General features: G+C 36.0%; 1 protein-coding gene across 2 annotated transcripts in view; it reads left to right on the forward strand.

Moving 5' to 3' along the window:
- The window catches only part of LOC127860094 (uncharacterized), a 64324-nt gene that overhangs the window by 297 nt on the left and 47021 nt on the right, over positions 1–17006 (forward strand). The window contains exons 2-4 of one of the 2 annotated variants that reach the window (XM_052397898.1): positions 897–1258; positions 2751–2777; positions 10914–11404. In XM_052397898.1, the coding sequence (XP_052253858.1) occupies positions 931–1258; positions 2751–2777; positions 10914–11404 (846 nt within the window). In that variant the 5' untranslated portion in view covers positions 897–930. The remainder of the gene's footprint in view (positions 1–896; positions 1259–2750; positions 2778–10913; positions 11405–17006) is intronic. The other variant, XM_052397899.1, reaches the window with a different exon arrangement.

Here is a 17006-nt window from a genome sequence, read left to right on the forward strand (position 1 = left end):
AGTTATGGACCAACCCCATTAGGAAAGTCAACCAGAAATTCCCGAAAAGTTGACAGTTAACAAAGACCGGTCCAAAACAGCATTTAAATGCAGCTATTAGCACAAATCAACCACTTGATCAGAAAGATTGACATTTTTCACATTTAACTGTTATATTCTTTCACAAAATACTATCTTTAACATTTAAAATTTATCTATTCTGCCCTTACATATCGAGAAAAACAGCGATGTGACATACTTTCTTGAAATGCATATCTCCCGAGATTTCACGGTCATATGACGTTATTTCTATTTTTAGTAACATACCATGTGCTCAAGTGTTTTCAAATTCAGAATGACATTTCCCGTTATTTTAGATTATTCTGGCGTGTTTTGTAAACAAATTGTAGTGTATTTACAAACTCAAGGTAAATATTATTTAAAACTACCTGATTCACACTGAAATTAGTCTTATAATCCACCAGACGTAAGTTGTTAATCACAAATAATAGATTTCATAAAACGAAAGTAATGTTAACAATTTCAGCAAAAAATGTCAAGGTCGATCCGAAAGTATTCAAATGAAAACTCGTCACGTGACAAAGCAACAATGGCGTCAAAATTGTGAATTTCAGACTGATGAGAGTTATTTTCATCTATTGTAAGAAGCATTTGAAATATTTGAACCTTAAAATATTCCCCGATGCAGTAATTTATATTCATTCACCAATACATGTAGAAATGTATTCAAGAAAATGAGCTTTCTTTGATTTATAGCGTGACATAAATATGTTACGACTCTGGTTGACTTTCGATACGGGGTTGGCTTCAGCATACAGGTATGTCAATACTATATAAACTGTACGCTGAAGTTTCTTTAGCTAGACAAAGGCATTGCTTCATTCATTTCTTTTCAGATTATAGTATAGTGCACAGAAAGGTAATTCTGAAATGGATCAAAGGCCTGTAGAGGGTCTTTATGAATCTGATGTACTGCTCGCGACAGCAATCCAAGACGATTCCACAGATATGCTTGGCTTGCCTGGTGACTGGAGTGTTATTGACCAGTCAACAGAGACAGAAGATGCCGCTGATAGTACTGAGATGGATGAAGATCTGGTGGGTGACATGGGCTCTGATACTGAAGAAGCAGGGGACAATATTTGCAAAGATGATAGCGTGACAAGAGTGAGCAGTGCTGAACAGGACACTGAGTGCAAGAGCATCACAGACTATATGCCAGCCACTCAGACAACTGGAAATTGTAAACTTTCAGAAGGTAAACAACAATTTGTCCATAAATAAAGTGATAAGATCAAGGATAAAAATTATGTCTGTTTACTGTAACATGTTTAATTACTCATGCTTTCATAGCTGACCTTAAACAATATTTCCAGATTTACTCGCCCTTAAGGACAAGTAAACCACTTGCCATGCAGATAAATCTGCTCGCCATCCATTATTGATACATCAAAAAATGTTATTTCTTATAATAAGAAACCAGGACTTATTAAATGAAAGACAAGCCTGATTAAAAAATGTTAGTAAATCTTGGGGACTCTGTTGACTGTTAATTATTCTGATATATGAATAATTTAAACAATTGTGTTAAAGTGGGTATGCACGATTTTGATATGTGTTAAATTGTCATATATTGATAAAAATATGTTACAATAACACAAAATAGGCAAGAAAAATTATTCATTGAAGATGAATTTCATAAAATGCAGCAAAGACAAATTAGCGCCCAGAGGCGATTGTGATGAAGATATTTTGTACATATTTTCCTACAATAACCGAAGCATTTGTCTTTTTATTAGGATAGGAGTTAGTGTTTGTGTGTCGTATGAATAGATATTGTTGCAGGAAATTAAAATGATCAGTTAAACTAAATATAGATTCACATTGTACATGCGTGATATACATACTGGCGAATTTGACTGTACAGACATTTTCGATTTCGGATTAAATATATTGCCTATTTCGCATTTTTTTAACACATGTTCTTCTTAACTTTTATTTTAATTTATATTGAAATATATGTATTATATGTTTTTTACACATTTTTTATAAATTCATAAATATTAATTTGACAAAATCGTGCATACCCACTTTAAAATTCCAGGGCCCTCGTTTGGCTATTTTTGGGGTGAAATTCGGCCCGTTTCCTCCCTTAAAATAGTTAACTTTTTTCCCCTATTTCAGCTAAAAATTCCCCCCTCCAAAAAAAAAATTTGTTTTTTTGTATACCTATATTGCCAGCTGGTATCGTGCTATAAACCTTTGATTAATTGTATATTTATGTAAATTACATTAAAATATAGCAATTTTAAGTTGAATGGTTGGTGAAAAGATCTTCTAAAATTCTCCTTTTTCGTCCAAAACGATGCGAAATTCCTCCCTCTTAGGGCCCCGGCCCCAATCCCCCAAAGTGTAGCAAGGGCCCTGAATTATTCAATTGATTGATACAAATGACTCAAGTTGAAATCAATTTTTTACAGAAAGACATACACTGTATCTGTCTTTTTCAATGTATCAGTACTAAATAAATAAGCCAAAACATTACATTTAAAGAAGCGTCATGCACAAAACAAGCTCATTCTGCGCTACTGATTTTGACAATTATTTTATTGTGCCTGTGACATTATTGAAATCATTGAAATTGTCAAAACGATATGGCAGTTTCTTTGTGTACATTATTTTTTTCTTTCTGCAACTTGTTTTCACTCTCTATTGATTTTGAGAGTTTTGGAATTCAATTATTTTATCAGAACAAGGAAAAAGCACTTGCTCAGCTGGTGAGTATTTACAAAACTTAACTTGCCCATCCTTAAACTTTAACTGGAGAATTCTGGCGAATTAGTTTATATTTCAAGGCCTGTTTGGTAGGTGAGTTGTTTTGATCCTTTGAATACATGTAGCTGAATTGGACTCATAAACCTTCGCCTTGTCATTTGTATCAATGATGTAATGTCAAATTTTACTTAAATTCTTGTTGTTATTTACCACTGAGGTTTAGAAGAGCCAGTACTGGGTGTCAAATAATTATTTTTATGCCCCCTTTCGAAGAAAAGGGGGTATATAGTTTTCGCACTGTCCGTCAATCTGTCAGTCTGTCACACTTTTCGTGTCCGCTGTCTTATTCAAATAGGTTTCAACAAATCTTCACAAAACTTGGTCAAAAGTTATATCTAGACAATATCTAGATCAAGTTTGAATATGGGTCATGCTGGGTCAAAAACTAGGTCACAGGTGCATTTCAATAACTTCTATCAAAGCGTTTATTTGGGTCATATGTCATCCTATGGAGACAGCTCTTGTTTATGTAAGTAAACAAATTATGTAATTTAAATGCAGACAAATAAATTCTATTTGATAATCAACTTATATTTACTTTAATTTAAGCCCAAGTTTCAGAAAATAGTTTCTACATCAGAGATTTTCTTGCCCAATCTTTGGTTGTTTCCCGATCTCAAAATGACAACAAACTTAAATATTGGTTTGCAAATGTAGCCAGACATATACCATTGTGCGTTGCTATGCAGACCTTTCACATACTATCCTTGATGGCAAACAATTGAGAAATTAAATTAACAATTATCTGCAAAAATTACAAATAACAATCGACTTAATGAGGGACATCATATATAGTTATTAGCATTAATGAAACGCTTTTGTCAATAACGATGGAGAATACGTTTTAGCTATCTCACCTCCTACAAAAAAGACCTTATCCGATTGGCTAAGAGTGGTCACGTGCCCATAGTGTATTTTCCATACACCCTGAGTAATTTCCATACTGTTTTACACCCAGAGTATTGGAGTAGTCGGTTGAAATACAATCGTTACACAGTTAGTAACTGATGGTGTATGGGATATACACCCTCAGTACTTGGTATGAAATTACTGAGGGTGTATATCCCATTCACCATCAGTTACTATCAGTGTAACTAATAGTACACACAACAAATTTGTGTTTGAAATTTACACAATGAATGTTTATCATTCAAACTACTCGATTGTTTGAAAATTGGAGTTCAATTGTATTGTAATTATTTTACAAGATTATTGTTTAAAATTTGAAAAAGACAAATAATTTGATTTTTATGTTAGTGGATCTGTGTTTACTCAGATTCATTTGCATATTCTGCTTAATTTTTAGCTCGACTATTATATATGAAATATATATAGTGGAGCTATCCTACTCACATTGGCGTTGGTGTTTGCGTTAGCGTGCAAATGTTAAAGTTTGCGTACTACCCCAAATGTTTTCAATGTCCCTTGACATATTGCTTTCATATTTTGCATACCTCTTTACCAACATGACCCAACCTATAAACAAGAGCAGACAACTCTATCAAGCATTTTGTAATAATTATGGCCCCTTTTCCACTTAGAATATGCAGCAAATGTTAGTTTGTGTACTACCCCAAATATTTGTAATGTCCCTTGACATATTGCTTTCATATTTTGCATACTTCTTTACCAACATGAACCCAACCTATACATGTACACAAGAGCAGACAACTCTATCAAGCATTTTGTAATAATTATGGCCCCTTTTCCACTTAGAATATGCATATTATTGATAAATCTATGTTAAAGTTTGCGTACCACCTCAAATATTTTCAATGTCCCTTGACATATAGCTGTCATATTTTGCAAACTTCTTTACCAATATGACCCCAATCTATAAACAAGAGCAGACAACTGTATCAAGCATTTTGTAACAATTCAGGGCTTTTTTTCCTTCTTTGGGACCCGCCGATAATCGGCCCTTTCCCCTCAGCAGGTAATTTTTCCCCCAGACTTCATTTTTTCCCCTAAAAAAAAAAAAAATAATATTTTTTTTTTTTTTTTTTTAACTTTAAATACATAAGTTAACCTGATCCAGTGTAGAAAATATAACATATTGCATAATTAAATTATCTGTTGCCTTGATTTTGTTTTAAAAACAGCAAAATATGTTGAATTTATTATTTAAGACTTTCCTTATTTTCCCCCAAAATCCGGCGTTTCGTGTCATTTTTCCCCCAAAATCCGGCATTTTGCGCGATTTTTTTCCCCTCATAAAAGGCTAGGCCCTTTCCCCAAAATCAGATAAAAACCCCTGCAATTATGGCCCTTTTTCCATTATAATATGCATATATGCATAGTAACATTGCCTTAACTTCTTTATTAATGATCAGATTTTATTAATACTTTGACAAAACAACACAAATGTTTTTTTCCTTTTTATGCCCCCTTTCGAGGAAAAGGGGGCATATAGTGATCGGACTGTCCTTCTGTCTGTCTGTCCGTCTTTCTGTCACACTTTGCATTTAGGTTTCGAAAAAATGCTCATAACTTCTATGTCCTTCAAGATATTACCTTCATATTTGGTATGCATGTGTATATGGACAAGGCCTTTACATATGCACAAACATTTTTGCCCCTGTGACCTTAACCTTGAATTTAGGGTCCGCGTTTAGGTTTTGAAATCTGCGTTTAGGTTTCAAAAATGCTCATAACTTCTATGTCCCTTGAGATATAACCTTCATATTTGGTATGCATGTGTATATGGACAAGGCCTTTCCATACGCACACATTTTTATTCCTGTGACCTTGACCGTGAACTTAGGGTCCGCATTTAGGTTTCGAAATCTGCGTTAAGGTTTCAAAAAATGCTCATAACTTCTATGTCCCTTGAGATATAACCTTCATATTTGGTATGCATGTGTATATGGACAAGGCCTTTCCATACTCACAAAAATGTTGACCCCTCGGCCTGTGACCTTGACCTTGAAGTTAGGGTCCGCGTTTAGGTTTTGAAATCTGCGTTCAGGTTTTGAAAAATGCTCATAACTTCTATGTCCCTCTAGATATTACCTTCATATTTGATATGCATGTGTATACGGACAAGGCCTTTCCATACGCACACAAATTTTGATCCCTTTGACCTTAAACTTAGGGTCCGCGTTTAGGTTTCGAAATCTGCGTTTAGGTTTCGGAAAAAGCTCATAACTTCTATCAAGCGTTTATAGGGGGCATAAGTCATCCTATGGTGACATCTCTTGTTTTATTTTTGAAAGATCATCTAATAAATGACCACACCCCACATTATACCCCCTTCTCAAACCCCCCCCTACCCCCCCCCCCCCCCAAAAAAAAAAAATCCCTTTTTTATACACCCGTTTTTAAAAACGGGACATGTAATAGTTTCACCCTTGGTGGGCGGCGTCCACAGCAGTGTCTGGTATTTAATTCAAATAGTTTTCATCCGATCTTCACCAAACTTGGTCAGAAGTTGTGTCTAGACAATATCTAGGTCAAGTTTGAATATGGGTCATGCCGGGTCAAAAACTAGGTCATGGGTTCACATAGTGAATTTCAACGATTAAGCATGGTTTCCGCTCTCTTATTGAAGTAGTTTTCACCCGATCTTCACCAAATTTGGTCTGAAGTTGTGTCTAGATGATATGTAGGTCAAGTTCAAATATGGGTCATGCCGGGTCAAAAACTAGGTCACAAGGTTACTTAGTGCATTTCTAGCATTAAGCATGGTGTCCGCTCTCTAATTGAAGTAGTTTTCATCTGATCTTCACCTAATTTGATCAGAAGTTGTTCTAGATTATATGTAGGTCAAGTTCAAATATGGGTCATGTCGGGTCAAAAACGAGGTCACGAGGTCATAAAGTGCATTTCAAGCATTTAGCATGGTGTCCGCTCTCTAATTGAAGTAGTTTTCATCTGATCTTCACCAAATTTAGTCAGATGTTACATCTAAATGATATCTAGGTCAAGTTCAAATATGGGTCATGCCGGGTCAATAACTAGGTCTAGAGGTCACTTGTCACTTAGTGCATTTCAAGCATTGTGCATGGTGTCCAAAACCTTCGAACGGGCGTATCTTGTGACAGTTTGGCACTCTTGTTTAATTTTGAAAGATCGTCTATTAAATTATTGAATATGAACAATTTCCCCATGATGGCTTACGTTATACTGTCATGCACTTGAATAGTCGAGCGCACTGTCCTTTGACAGCTCTTGTTTTTGTCACAGTTTACAGTTTGCTGAAAAAGCGTGCAACTAAAAAGGCGAGATAAAAGATATTTAAGAGATTTTTTTTTAAATTTAAACTCAGTTTCATACATCAATAGCAGAGCATCTTAAGGTGTTTGTTTATATTTGTAAAAAGAAAGTTATTTACTGTTTTAAAATTATAACATTGAAAAAGGCTATGTTTAAATTGTGTATTTAATAATCCAAAGATTATAGCAACTTTAACATGCATGTGCCAGGATATTAACTTAACATGATCATGATTGCAAGAAATAACTTTAGCAGCTTTTTGTAATATACATTAAAAATGCAGTGAAACATGCACTTATAGACATTTGGAATGCTGTACAGTAATAATAGTCATATAAATATCGTACTTCCGTCACAGTTTTTCATAGCACCTTCACTACTTTACCAATCTCTTACATTTGGCACGTAGGTCCCTTGCATGGACCTCTACCTTTTGATGAGGTTTGACATCACTGGGGTCAAGGTCACTGAAGCTAATAATAGATTTTACGTCACACTTTTGTTACAGTTTCTCATAGCGCCTTCACTATTTTACCAATCTCTTACATATTTGACATGTAGGTACCTTGCATGGACCTTTACCTTTTGATGAGGTTTGACGTCACTGGGGTCAAGGTCACCGAGGCTAATAATAGATTTTCCGTCACATTTTTAAAAACGTTTCTCATAGCGCCTTCACTATTTTACCGATCTCTTACATATTTGGCATGTAGGTACCTCGTAGGACCTCTTCCTTTTGATGAGGTTTGACGCCACTGGAGTCAAGGTCAAGGTCACCAAGGCTAATAATAGATTTTCCGTCACACTTTTGTTACAGTTTCTCATAGCGCCTTCACTACTTTACCAATCTCTAACATATTTGGCATGTAGGTACCTTGCATGGACCTCTTCCTTTTGATGAGATTTGACGTCGCTGGGGTCAACGTCACAGAGGCTAATAATATATTTTTTGTCACACTTTTGTTACAGTTTCACATAGCGCCTTTAATACTTTACTGCTCTCTTACATATTTGTCATGAAGGTACCTTGCATGGACCTGTACCTTTTGATGAGGTTTGAGGTCACTGGGGTCAAGTTCACCGAGGCTTATAATAAATTTTTCCGTCACACTTTTGTTACAGTTTCTCATAGCGCCTATATTACTTTACGGCTCTCTTGCATATTTTTCATTAAGGTACCTTGCATGGACCTCTACCTTTTTATGAGTTTTGAGGTCACTGCGTTCAAGGTCAAGGTCAAGGCCACACTTTTGTTACAGTTTCTCATAGCGCCTTGACTACTTTACCGCTCTCTTAAATATTTGGCATGTAGGTACCTTGCATGGACTTCTACCTTTTGATCAGGTTTGAGGTCATTTGGGTCAAGGTCACCGAGGCTAATAATATATTTTCCTTCACACTTTTGTTACAGTTTCTCATAGCGCCTTCAATACTTTACCGCACTCTTACATATTTGGCATGTAGGTACCTTGCATGGACCTCTACCTTTTGATGAGGTTTGAGGTCACTGGGGTCAAGGTCACTGAGGCTAATAATAGATTTTCCGTCACACTATTGTTACAGTTTCTCATAGCTCCTTCAATTTTCTCATAGCGCCTTCAAAACTTTACCGCTCTCTTACATATTTGTCATGAAGGTACCTTGCATGGACCTCAACCTTTTAATTAAGTTTGAGGTCACTGGTGTCAAGGTCACTTAGGTTAATAATAGATTTTCTCAAGGTCACACTTTGGTTACAGTTTCTCATAGCTCTTTCAATATATGACCGATCACTTATATATTTGGCATGTAGGTACCTTGCATGGACCTCTACCTTTTGATAATGTTTGATGTCATTGGGGTCAAGGTCACTGAGGCTAATTATAGATATTCTCAAGGTCACACTTTTTATCCACACAATTAACCCATATATCGACAAAGCATCATCGGGGAGTATCCATCAGTTTTACTGATATCCTTGTTGCGCAATGTCATGGGATATACATGTAAACCTATTTTTCCCAATTATAAATTCACAGGCTGTTAAATATAAAGCAAAAACAATCACTGTACATGTTGCATTCAATCAAAATTAAGATTAACTTCTGGTTATAATTTAATAATGACAGTGCTGATGTGCTCACATCTTGTTACATGATTTATGCCATTGTGTACACACCCGGTCATACTGACAGCATTGTATGTGGTTTGGATGTTAAATCTTGGCGTATCCCACAAGTCACTTGACGTCATCATGTGCACAGGGAACCTGTGGTTAACTTTGGAAGCATGGCAAATGTTTGTTTGTATGAATTTCTTGAAAACATTTATCGTTTATATTTGTTAGAATTGCCTTTTTAAAAATGTAATTAGTAAATGTTTATTGTCCATAATGAAGTGAAGGTAAATATTGTTTAAGGTTGTAATAAAAATGTCCACTCAATTGTAATAAAATGACAGAATTTTGACTTACTTAATTATGGCATGTATGAATTTAAGCACCTCAGTCGAGACTATTATCTAAACAGTTTTTAAAAGAAAAAACAACTTGCCATATGATTGATTATTTATTGGGGTATGCCAAATCTATACACCACTATATTCTATACACCACCATATTCTATACACCACTATATTCTATACACCACTATCAGGGCCCTCACACTACTTTGGGGGAAGGGGTCCGCAGCCCTTAGGAGGGGGAATTTTTCGCGGCGTTTCCCTTTTTGGGGGATTTTTTTACTTACTCTCTCATTATTTCATTTGTACATGTTTGCACTATATTCATTGCATTTTTCATAATTTAGTATGTTTGAAAAGATTAAATTGAAATAGAATTGAGATATAATAATCATGAGACACATCTTTCTATAAAAAAAAAATAAATAAATAAATATTTTTTTTATATTTTTTTAGGGGGAATTTTTCCCCCCAAAAGGGGAAAAAAGTATACTTTTCAGGTGGGGGACTGCCGCCGAAATTCGGCGGCAGATTTGATAGATTGAGGGCCCTGACTATATTCTATACACCACTATATTCTATACACCTCTATATTCTATGCACCTCTATATTCTATACACATCTATATTCTATACACCTATATTTTATACACAACTATATTCTATACACTACTATATTCTATACACCACTATATTTTATACACCTCTATATTCTATACACCACTATATTCTATACACCACTATATTTTATACACCTCTATATTATATACACCTCTATATTCTATACACCTCTATATTCTATACACCTCTATATTCTATACACCACAATATTCTTAACACCACTATATTCTATACACCACTATATTCAATACACCTCTATATTCTATACACAACTATATTCTATACACTTCTATATTTAGCGTTGTCATGTAACAGCATTATTTTAAGTGGAAGAAAGTGTTAATGTTTAAAAAAAAACAAGAGCTATGTTTGCAAAACACAATGCCCCCTACTGCGCTTTGAAGCTGCACGGCAGCTTTTTTAGAAACAAGGTTATATTTTGAATGTTAAAGTCACAGTGACCCTGACCTTTGACCTAGTTACTTCAAACCTTGTTTGATTGTAGATCTCAATGAGATGCATGCACATGTGAAGTTTTGAGAACATAGACCCAAGAGTTTTCATTTTATGAGCAAGGTTAAAGTTTTGGGACAGACACACACATACAATGACAGACAGACAGGCCAAAAACAATATACGATCTGGGGGCATCAAAAGGTCAGTCAGGTTACAGGACACAGAACTATTAAATGTAGCTATTGAAACATTATTATCAATGTATGCAAGCAATATTATATAAACCATGACATTTATGTAATGCAAGAATTCATTCAAATTTTAATGAAATTGTGTTATGCTATGTAGGAAGGTTAGCTTCATCTCCAAATGAGGAAGGGCAGATTTTGTTGACAACCAAGCCTACAGAATGCACAACTGTTGAGATTGAAATTGATCTCAATAATGAGACTAGTGATGTGGCTGAAGGTAATGCAGATGCAGATCTACAAACAGCTTCTGGCAGTTGTAGCATATCAGCACTTGACAAAGCAAGCACAGGAGATTTGAAAAAAAGTAACACAGCAGATGCGTTACAAACTAAAACAGACACAGGTACATGTAAGGCATCAACATGTGAACAAGAGAAGCAGGCTGAAGACATACCAACTGATGATAGTAAGCAAATTACTGATGAGAAGAAAAGTATGCCAAAGAAACTAGTGCCAGATATTCACAAAATAGAAAGCTCTGACCCAGGCTCATTTACATCAAAAAGTGTAGAAAGTACAGATGAAAATTACATGGAAATACCTGATGAAAATTTGCCGCGGGCAGCAGTTGTAGATGATGACTCTGATGTAAGTCTCATTTTTTTGCTACAAATCAACAGCTAATTTTAATGCTGGTGTGTATTTAAATTAAGATAAAATTCATATTGATTATATTGCACCATATTGTTGAGGTAAGCTTAAAGCTGTGACTGCACAGGTAACTTGGTACCTCCAAATAATGCAGTACATATTTAACTTATTTTTAGCTCCACTGGCCAGAGGCCAGCGGGGCTTACCGGTATGTCATGGACCTGTGTCTGTCGTGCGTGCGTGCGTCCGTGCGTGCGTTAACTTTTCCTTTAAACATCTTCTCCTAAACTACTGGTCCATTTCTGATGAGATTTCTCAGGAATGTTCCTGGGGTAAACTTCTTTCAAATTTGTTCAAATTATGCCCCTGGGGTCAAATTTGACCCTGCCTCAGGGGTCACAAAATTGAAAATTTGCTTATATAAGGCCTATTTTGTGAAAATTTTCAAAAACTTCCCGTCCATAGCCATTGGGCCTAGGGCTATCAAATTTGGTATGTAGAGACATCTAATAGTCCTCTACCAAATTTGTTCAAATTATTCCCCTGGGGTCAAATTTTACCCTGCCCCGGGGGTCACAAAGATGAACATATGCTTGTATAAAGCCTATTTTGTGCAAACTTTAAAAATCTGCTTGTCCATAACCAAAGGGCCTAGGGCTACCAAATTCAGTATGTAGTGACATCTAATAGTTCTCTACTTAGTTTGTTCAAATTATGACCCTGGGGTCAAATTTGACCCTGCCCAGGGGGTCACAAAAATGAACATACGCTTAAATAAGGCATATTTTGTGCAAAATTTAAAAATCTACTTGTCGATAAGCGTATGGCATAGGGCTACCAAATTTGGTATATAGTGACATCTAATAGTCCTCTACCAAATTTGTTCAAATTATGCCCCTGGGGTCAAATTTGACACTTCCCTGGGGGTCACAAAAATGAACATATGATTATATAAAGCCTATTTTGTGAAAACTGTAAAAATCTACTTGTCCATAACCGTATGGCCTAGGGCTACCAAATTCGGTATGTAGTGACATCTAATAGTTCTCTTCTTAGTTTGTTCAAATTATGCCCCTGGAGTCAAATTTGACCCTGCCCCGGGGGTCACAAAAATGAACATACGCTGAAATAAGGCCTATTTTGTGCAAACTTTAAAAATCTACTTGTCCATAACCGTATGGCATAGGGCTACCAAATTTGGTATGTAGTGAAATTTAATAGTTCTCTACCAAATTTTCTTAAAATTATGCCCCTGAGGTCAAATTTGACCCTGCCCGGGGGTCACAAAAATGAACATATGCTTATGAAAAGCCTATTTTGTGCAAACTGTAAAAACTCCCGTCCATAACAGTAGGGTCTCGGGCTACCAAATTCCGTGTGTAGTGACATCTAATAGTTATCCCCCGCCAGACCTGCCAGAGGCAGAGGGATATTGTTTTGGCGTTGTCCGGCTGTCTGTCCGTCCGTCCATCTGTCCGTCCGGCACTTTTGTGTCCGGAGCCATATCTTGGAAGTGCTTTGGCGGATTTCATTGAAACTTCATATGAGTATATATATGCATAAGAGGATGATGCACGCCAAATGGCATTGTACACCATCTGTTAAAAACAGAGTTATGGCCCTTTGTATCTTGAAAAAATGCTTTTTACTATAGGCACTTTTGTGTCCGTAGCCATATCTTGGAAGTGCTTTGGCAGATTTCTTTGAAACTTGGTATGAGTATATATATATGCATAAGAGGATGATGCACGCCAAATGGCATTGTACACCATCTGTTAAAAACAGAGTTATGGCCCTTTGTATCTTTAAAAAATGCTTCTTACTATAGGCACTTTTGTGTCCGGAGCCATATCTTGGGAGTGCTTTGGCGAATTTCATTGAAACTTGGTATGAGTATATATATGCATAAGAGGATGATGCACGCCAAATGGCATTGTATACCACCTGTTAAAAACAGAGTTATGGCCCTTTGTATCTTGAAAAAATGCTTTTTACTATAGGCACTTTTGTGTCCGGAGCCATATTTTGGAAGTGCTTTGGCGGATTTCATTGAAACTTGGTATGAGTATATGTATATGGACAAGAGGATGATGCACGCCAAATGACATTGTACACCATCTGTTAATTACAGAGTTATGGCCCTTTGTATCTTGAAAAAATGCTTTTTTCAGTGTCAAATATAACCCTTTTGTGTCAAGAAGCATATGGGCGGGGGATATCAATTCAACGAATTTGCTTGTTCTCTACTTAGTTTGTTCAAATTATGCCCCTGGGGTCAAATTTGACCCTGCCCCAGGGTCACAAAAATGAACATACGCTTAAATAAGGCCTATTTTGTGCAAATTTTAAAAATCTTTTGTCCATAACCTTATGGCATAGGGCTACCAAATTTGGTCTTTAGTGACATCTAATAGTCCTCTACAAATTTGTTCAAGTTTTGCCCCTAGGGTCAAATTTGACCCCGCCCCGTGGGTCACAAAAATGAACATATGCTTATATAAAGCCTATTTTGTGCAAACTTTAAAAATCTGCTTGTCCATAATTGTAGGGCCTAGGGCTACCAAATTCGGTATGTAGTGACATTTAGTAGTTCTCTACTTAGTTTGTTCACATTATGCCCCTGGGGTCAAATTTGACCCTGCCCCGGGGGTCACAAAAACGAACATACGCTTAAATAAGGCCTATTTTGTGCAAACTGTAAAAATCTACTTGTCCATAACTATGGCATAGGGCTACCAAATTTGGTATGTAGATACATCTAATATTTCGCTACCAAATTTATTCAAATTAGGCCCTTGGGGTTAAATTTGACCCTGCCCCGGGGGTCACAAAAATGAACATATGCTTATATAAAGCCTATATTGTGTAAACTTTAAAAATCTTCTGGTCCTGTAACCGTACGGCCTAGGGCTACCAAATTAGGTATGTAGTGACATCTTATGGTTCTCTTCATATTTTGGTCAAATTATGCCCCTGGGGTCAAATTTGACCCTGCCCCATGGGTCACAAAAATGAACATATGCTTATATAAAGCCTATTTTGTGCAAACTTTAAAAATCTTCTGGTCCGTAACCGTAGGGCCTAGGGCTACCAAATTCGGTATGTAGTGACATCTAATAGTTCTCTACTTAGTTTGTTCAAATTATGCCCCTGGGGTCAAATTTGACCCTGCCCCGGGGGTCATAAAAATGAACATATGCTTTATTAAGGCCTATTTTGTGCAAACTGTAAAAATCTATTTGTCCATAACCATTGGGCCTAGGGCTACCAAATTCAGTATGTATAGACATCTAATAGTTCTCTACTTAGTTTGTTCAAATTATGCTCCTGGGGTCAAATTTGACCCTGCCCCGGGGGTCACAAAAATGAACATACACTTAAATAAGGCCTATTTTGTGCAAACTTGAAAAATTACTTCTCCATAAGCGTATGGCATAGGGCTGCCAAATTTGGTATATAGTGACATCTAATAGTCTTCTACCAAATTTGTTCAAATTATGCCCCTGGGGTCAAATTTGACCCTGCCCCAGGGGTCACAAAAATGAACATATGCTTATATAAAATCTAATATTTGCAAACTGTAAAAATCTACTTGTCCATAACAGTAGGGCCTAGGGCTACCAAATTCGGTATGTAGTGACATCTACTAGTTCTCTACTTAGTTTGTTCAAATTATGCCCTTGGGGTCAAATTTGACCCTGCCCCGGGGGTCACAAAAATGAACATACGCTTTAATAAGGCCTATTTTGTGCAAACTTTAAAAAATCTCTTGTCCATAACCGTATGGCATAGGGCTACCAAATTTGGTATGTAGGGACATCTCATAGTCCTCTCCCAAGTTTGTTCATATTAAGCCCCTGGGATCATATTTGACCCTGCCCTGGGGTTCACAAAAATGAACATATGCTTATATAAAGCCTATTTTGTGCAAACTGTAAAAATCTACTTGTCCATAACCATAGGGCCTAGGGCTACCAAATTCAGTATTTAGTGACATCTAATAGTTCTCTACTTAGTTTGTTCAAATGCCCCTGGGGTCAAATTTGACCCTGCCCCAGGGGTCACAAAAATGAACATATGCTTAAATAAGGCCTATGTGTGCAAACTTTAAAAATCTTCTTGTAGCGCCGTAGCCACGCTGAGGCACACCGAGGCAGTTGCCTCGGCTAAAATTTGCAGAGCAATTTTTAGATAACAAGGAAAAAAAGGAAAAGTAATGTCTAAGAATAAAATCTATATTTTATAATCTATATTTTAAGAAATTGAGGCAATTTAATGAATTTAATGCACTATGATATTCACAAACAAATATTATCATTGAGTACAGATAATTATTTCATTTAATAACTTCAATTGATGCCAAATGGCTCAGCAAATAATAAGGAAAATCCTTATATTAAACAAAGCGTCACACTGTACACTTTGATGTAACAATCATTGTGGACAGCGGAACGTATTGAGCAAGGATCAGGTGTTTTACGGCCAGGTCTGGGTCTATTTTAGACCTAGACACATTTCGGGTGGTTGGTGTTTTAACCTTTATTGGAATTCTCCTCTTTATGACTGGCGTCGAGTTTAATCCGGGACCGTTTCAGGTGGCAAGAATCTTTGTTTACATTCGAATTTTCAAATTATGATATCCCGCATATTAAACTTTTTTGATATAAAGTTTAAGTCTTTTCTTTTTAATAGTCAATGAAGTTGATGATAGAACATTGATGATAGAAATGTCAACTGACAGAAAATGATGACGCAGTGCTAAAACAAAATGTTACACAACAAAAAATTGAAAAAATGGCCAAGAACTTTACTGATTTAAGTTAAATATTTGTACTCCTCGTGATAAGCAATATGCCCCTGTGACGCAATCGGTAAGGCGTCAGACTCTGGATCCATTGCTCACTATTATATTGTTGGTTTGAATCCCAGTAGGTCCGTGTTTAAGTAAATTCCATCAATGATCCTTTTTATATGTGTTTATGATTAAAAACGAGTTTGATTTAATGCATTTAAATATTTCTTTAAAGAGCCCTATTGTGCTTTCAAGCTCTAAATGGAAAAACAAATCTTCCACAAATTTTTTCACGGTGAACTTGTTTGAACTACAACAGCAAGTTTGCGGAAGCTGATTTGATGTTAACTTAAGAAATAATATTTTGTATTGGTTCTTGTACATGTGAGCGGAGTTTTAGCGCATTGCGAAGGCTTAAAACGTGGACACGTTCTGCTATGAAAGAGGAATGGCTTAATGGCATCGCTGTAATGTTTGTGCATAAACACATTCCAGTTGATCGATAAAAAATCTTCAAATGTGGGATTCGACTGGAGACAGGAGAGTTGAATTAGCGTTCAATAAGATTGATAATTAAAAGTTGAAAAATAATAAAACATGTTCATGAAACATTATGCGCTAAAATGTTTGATAGATCTGTTTCTTCATATTATAAGGTAGATCTATTTTATTTTAGTATTTCAATAATAAATATGTATTTTCCATATACATACTATGACTTGTATGAAACAGCTGCGTCTCAATTTTTTCTTTCTTCTATCTGACTTCGAATGAAGTATATGACTATTTTATCTGTAGTAAAGTTTG

The sequence above is a fragment of the Dreissena polymorpha genome, chromosome 15 (assembly GCF_020536995.1).
Source record: "Dreissena polymorpha isolate Duluth1 chromosome 15, UMN_Dpol_1.0, whole genome shotgun sequence".
Taxonomy (NCBI): domain Eukaryota; kingdom Metazoa; phylum Mollusca; class Bivalvia; order Myida; family Dreissenidae; genus Dreissena; species Dreissena polymorpha.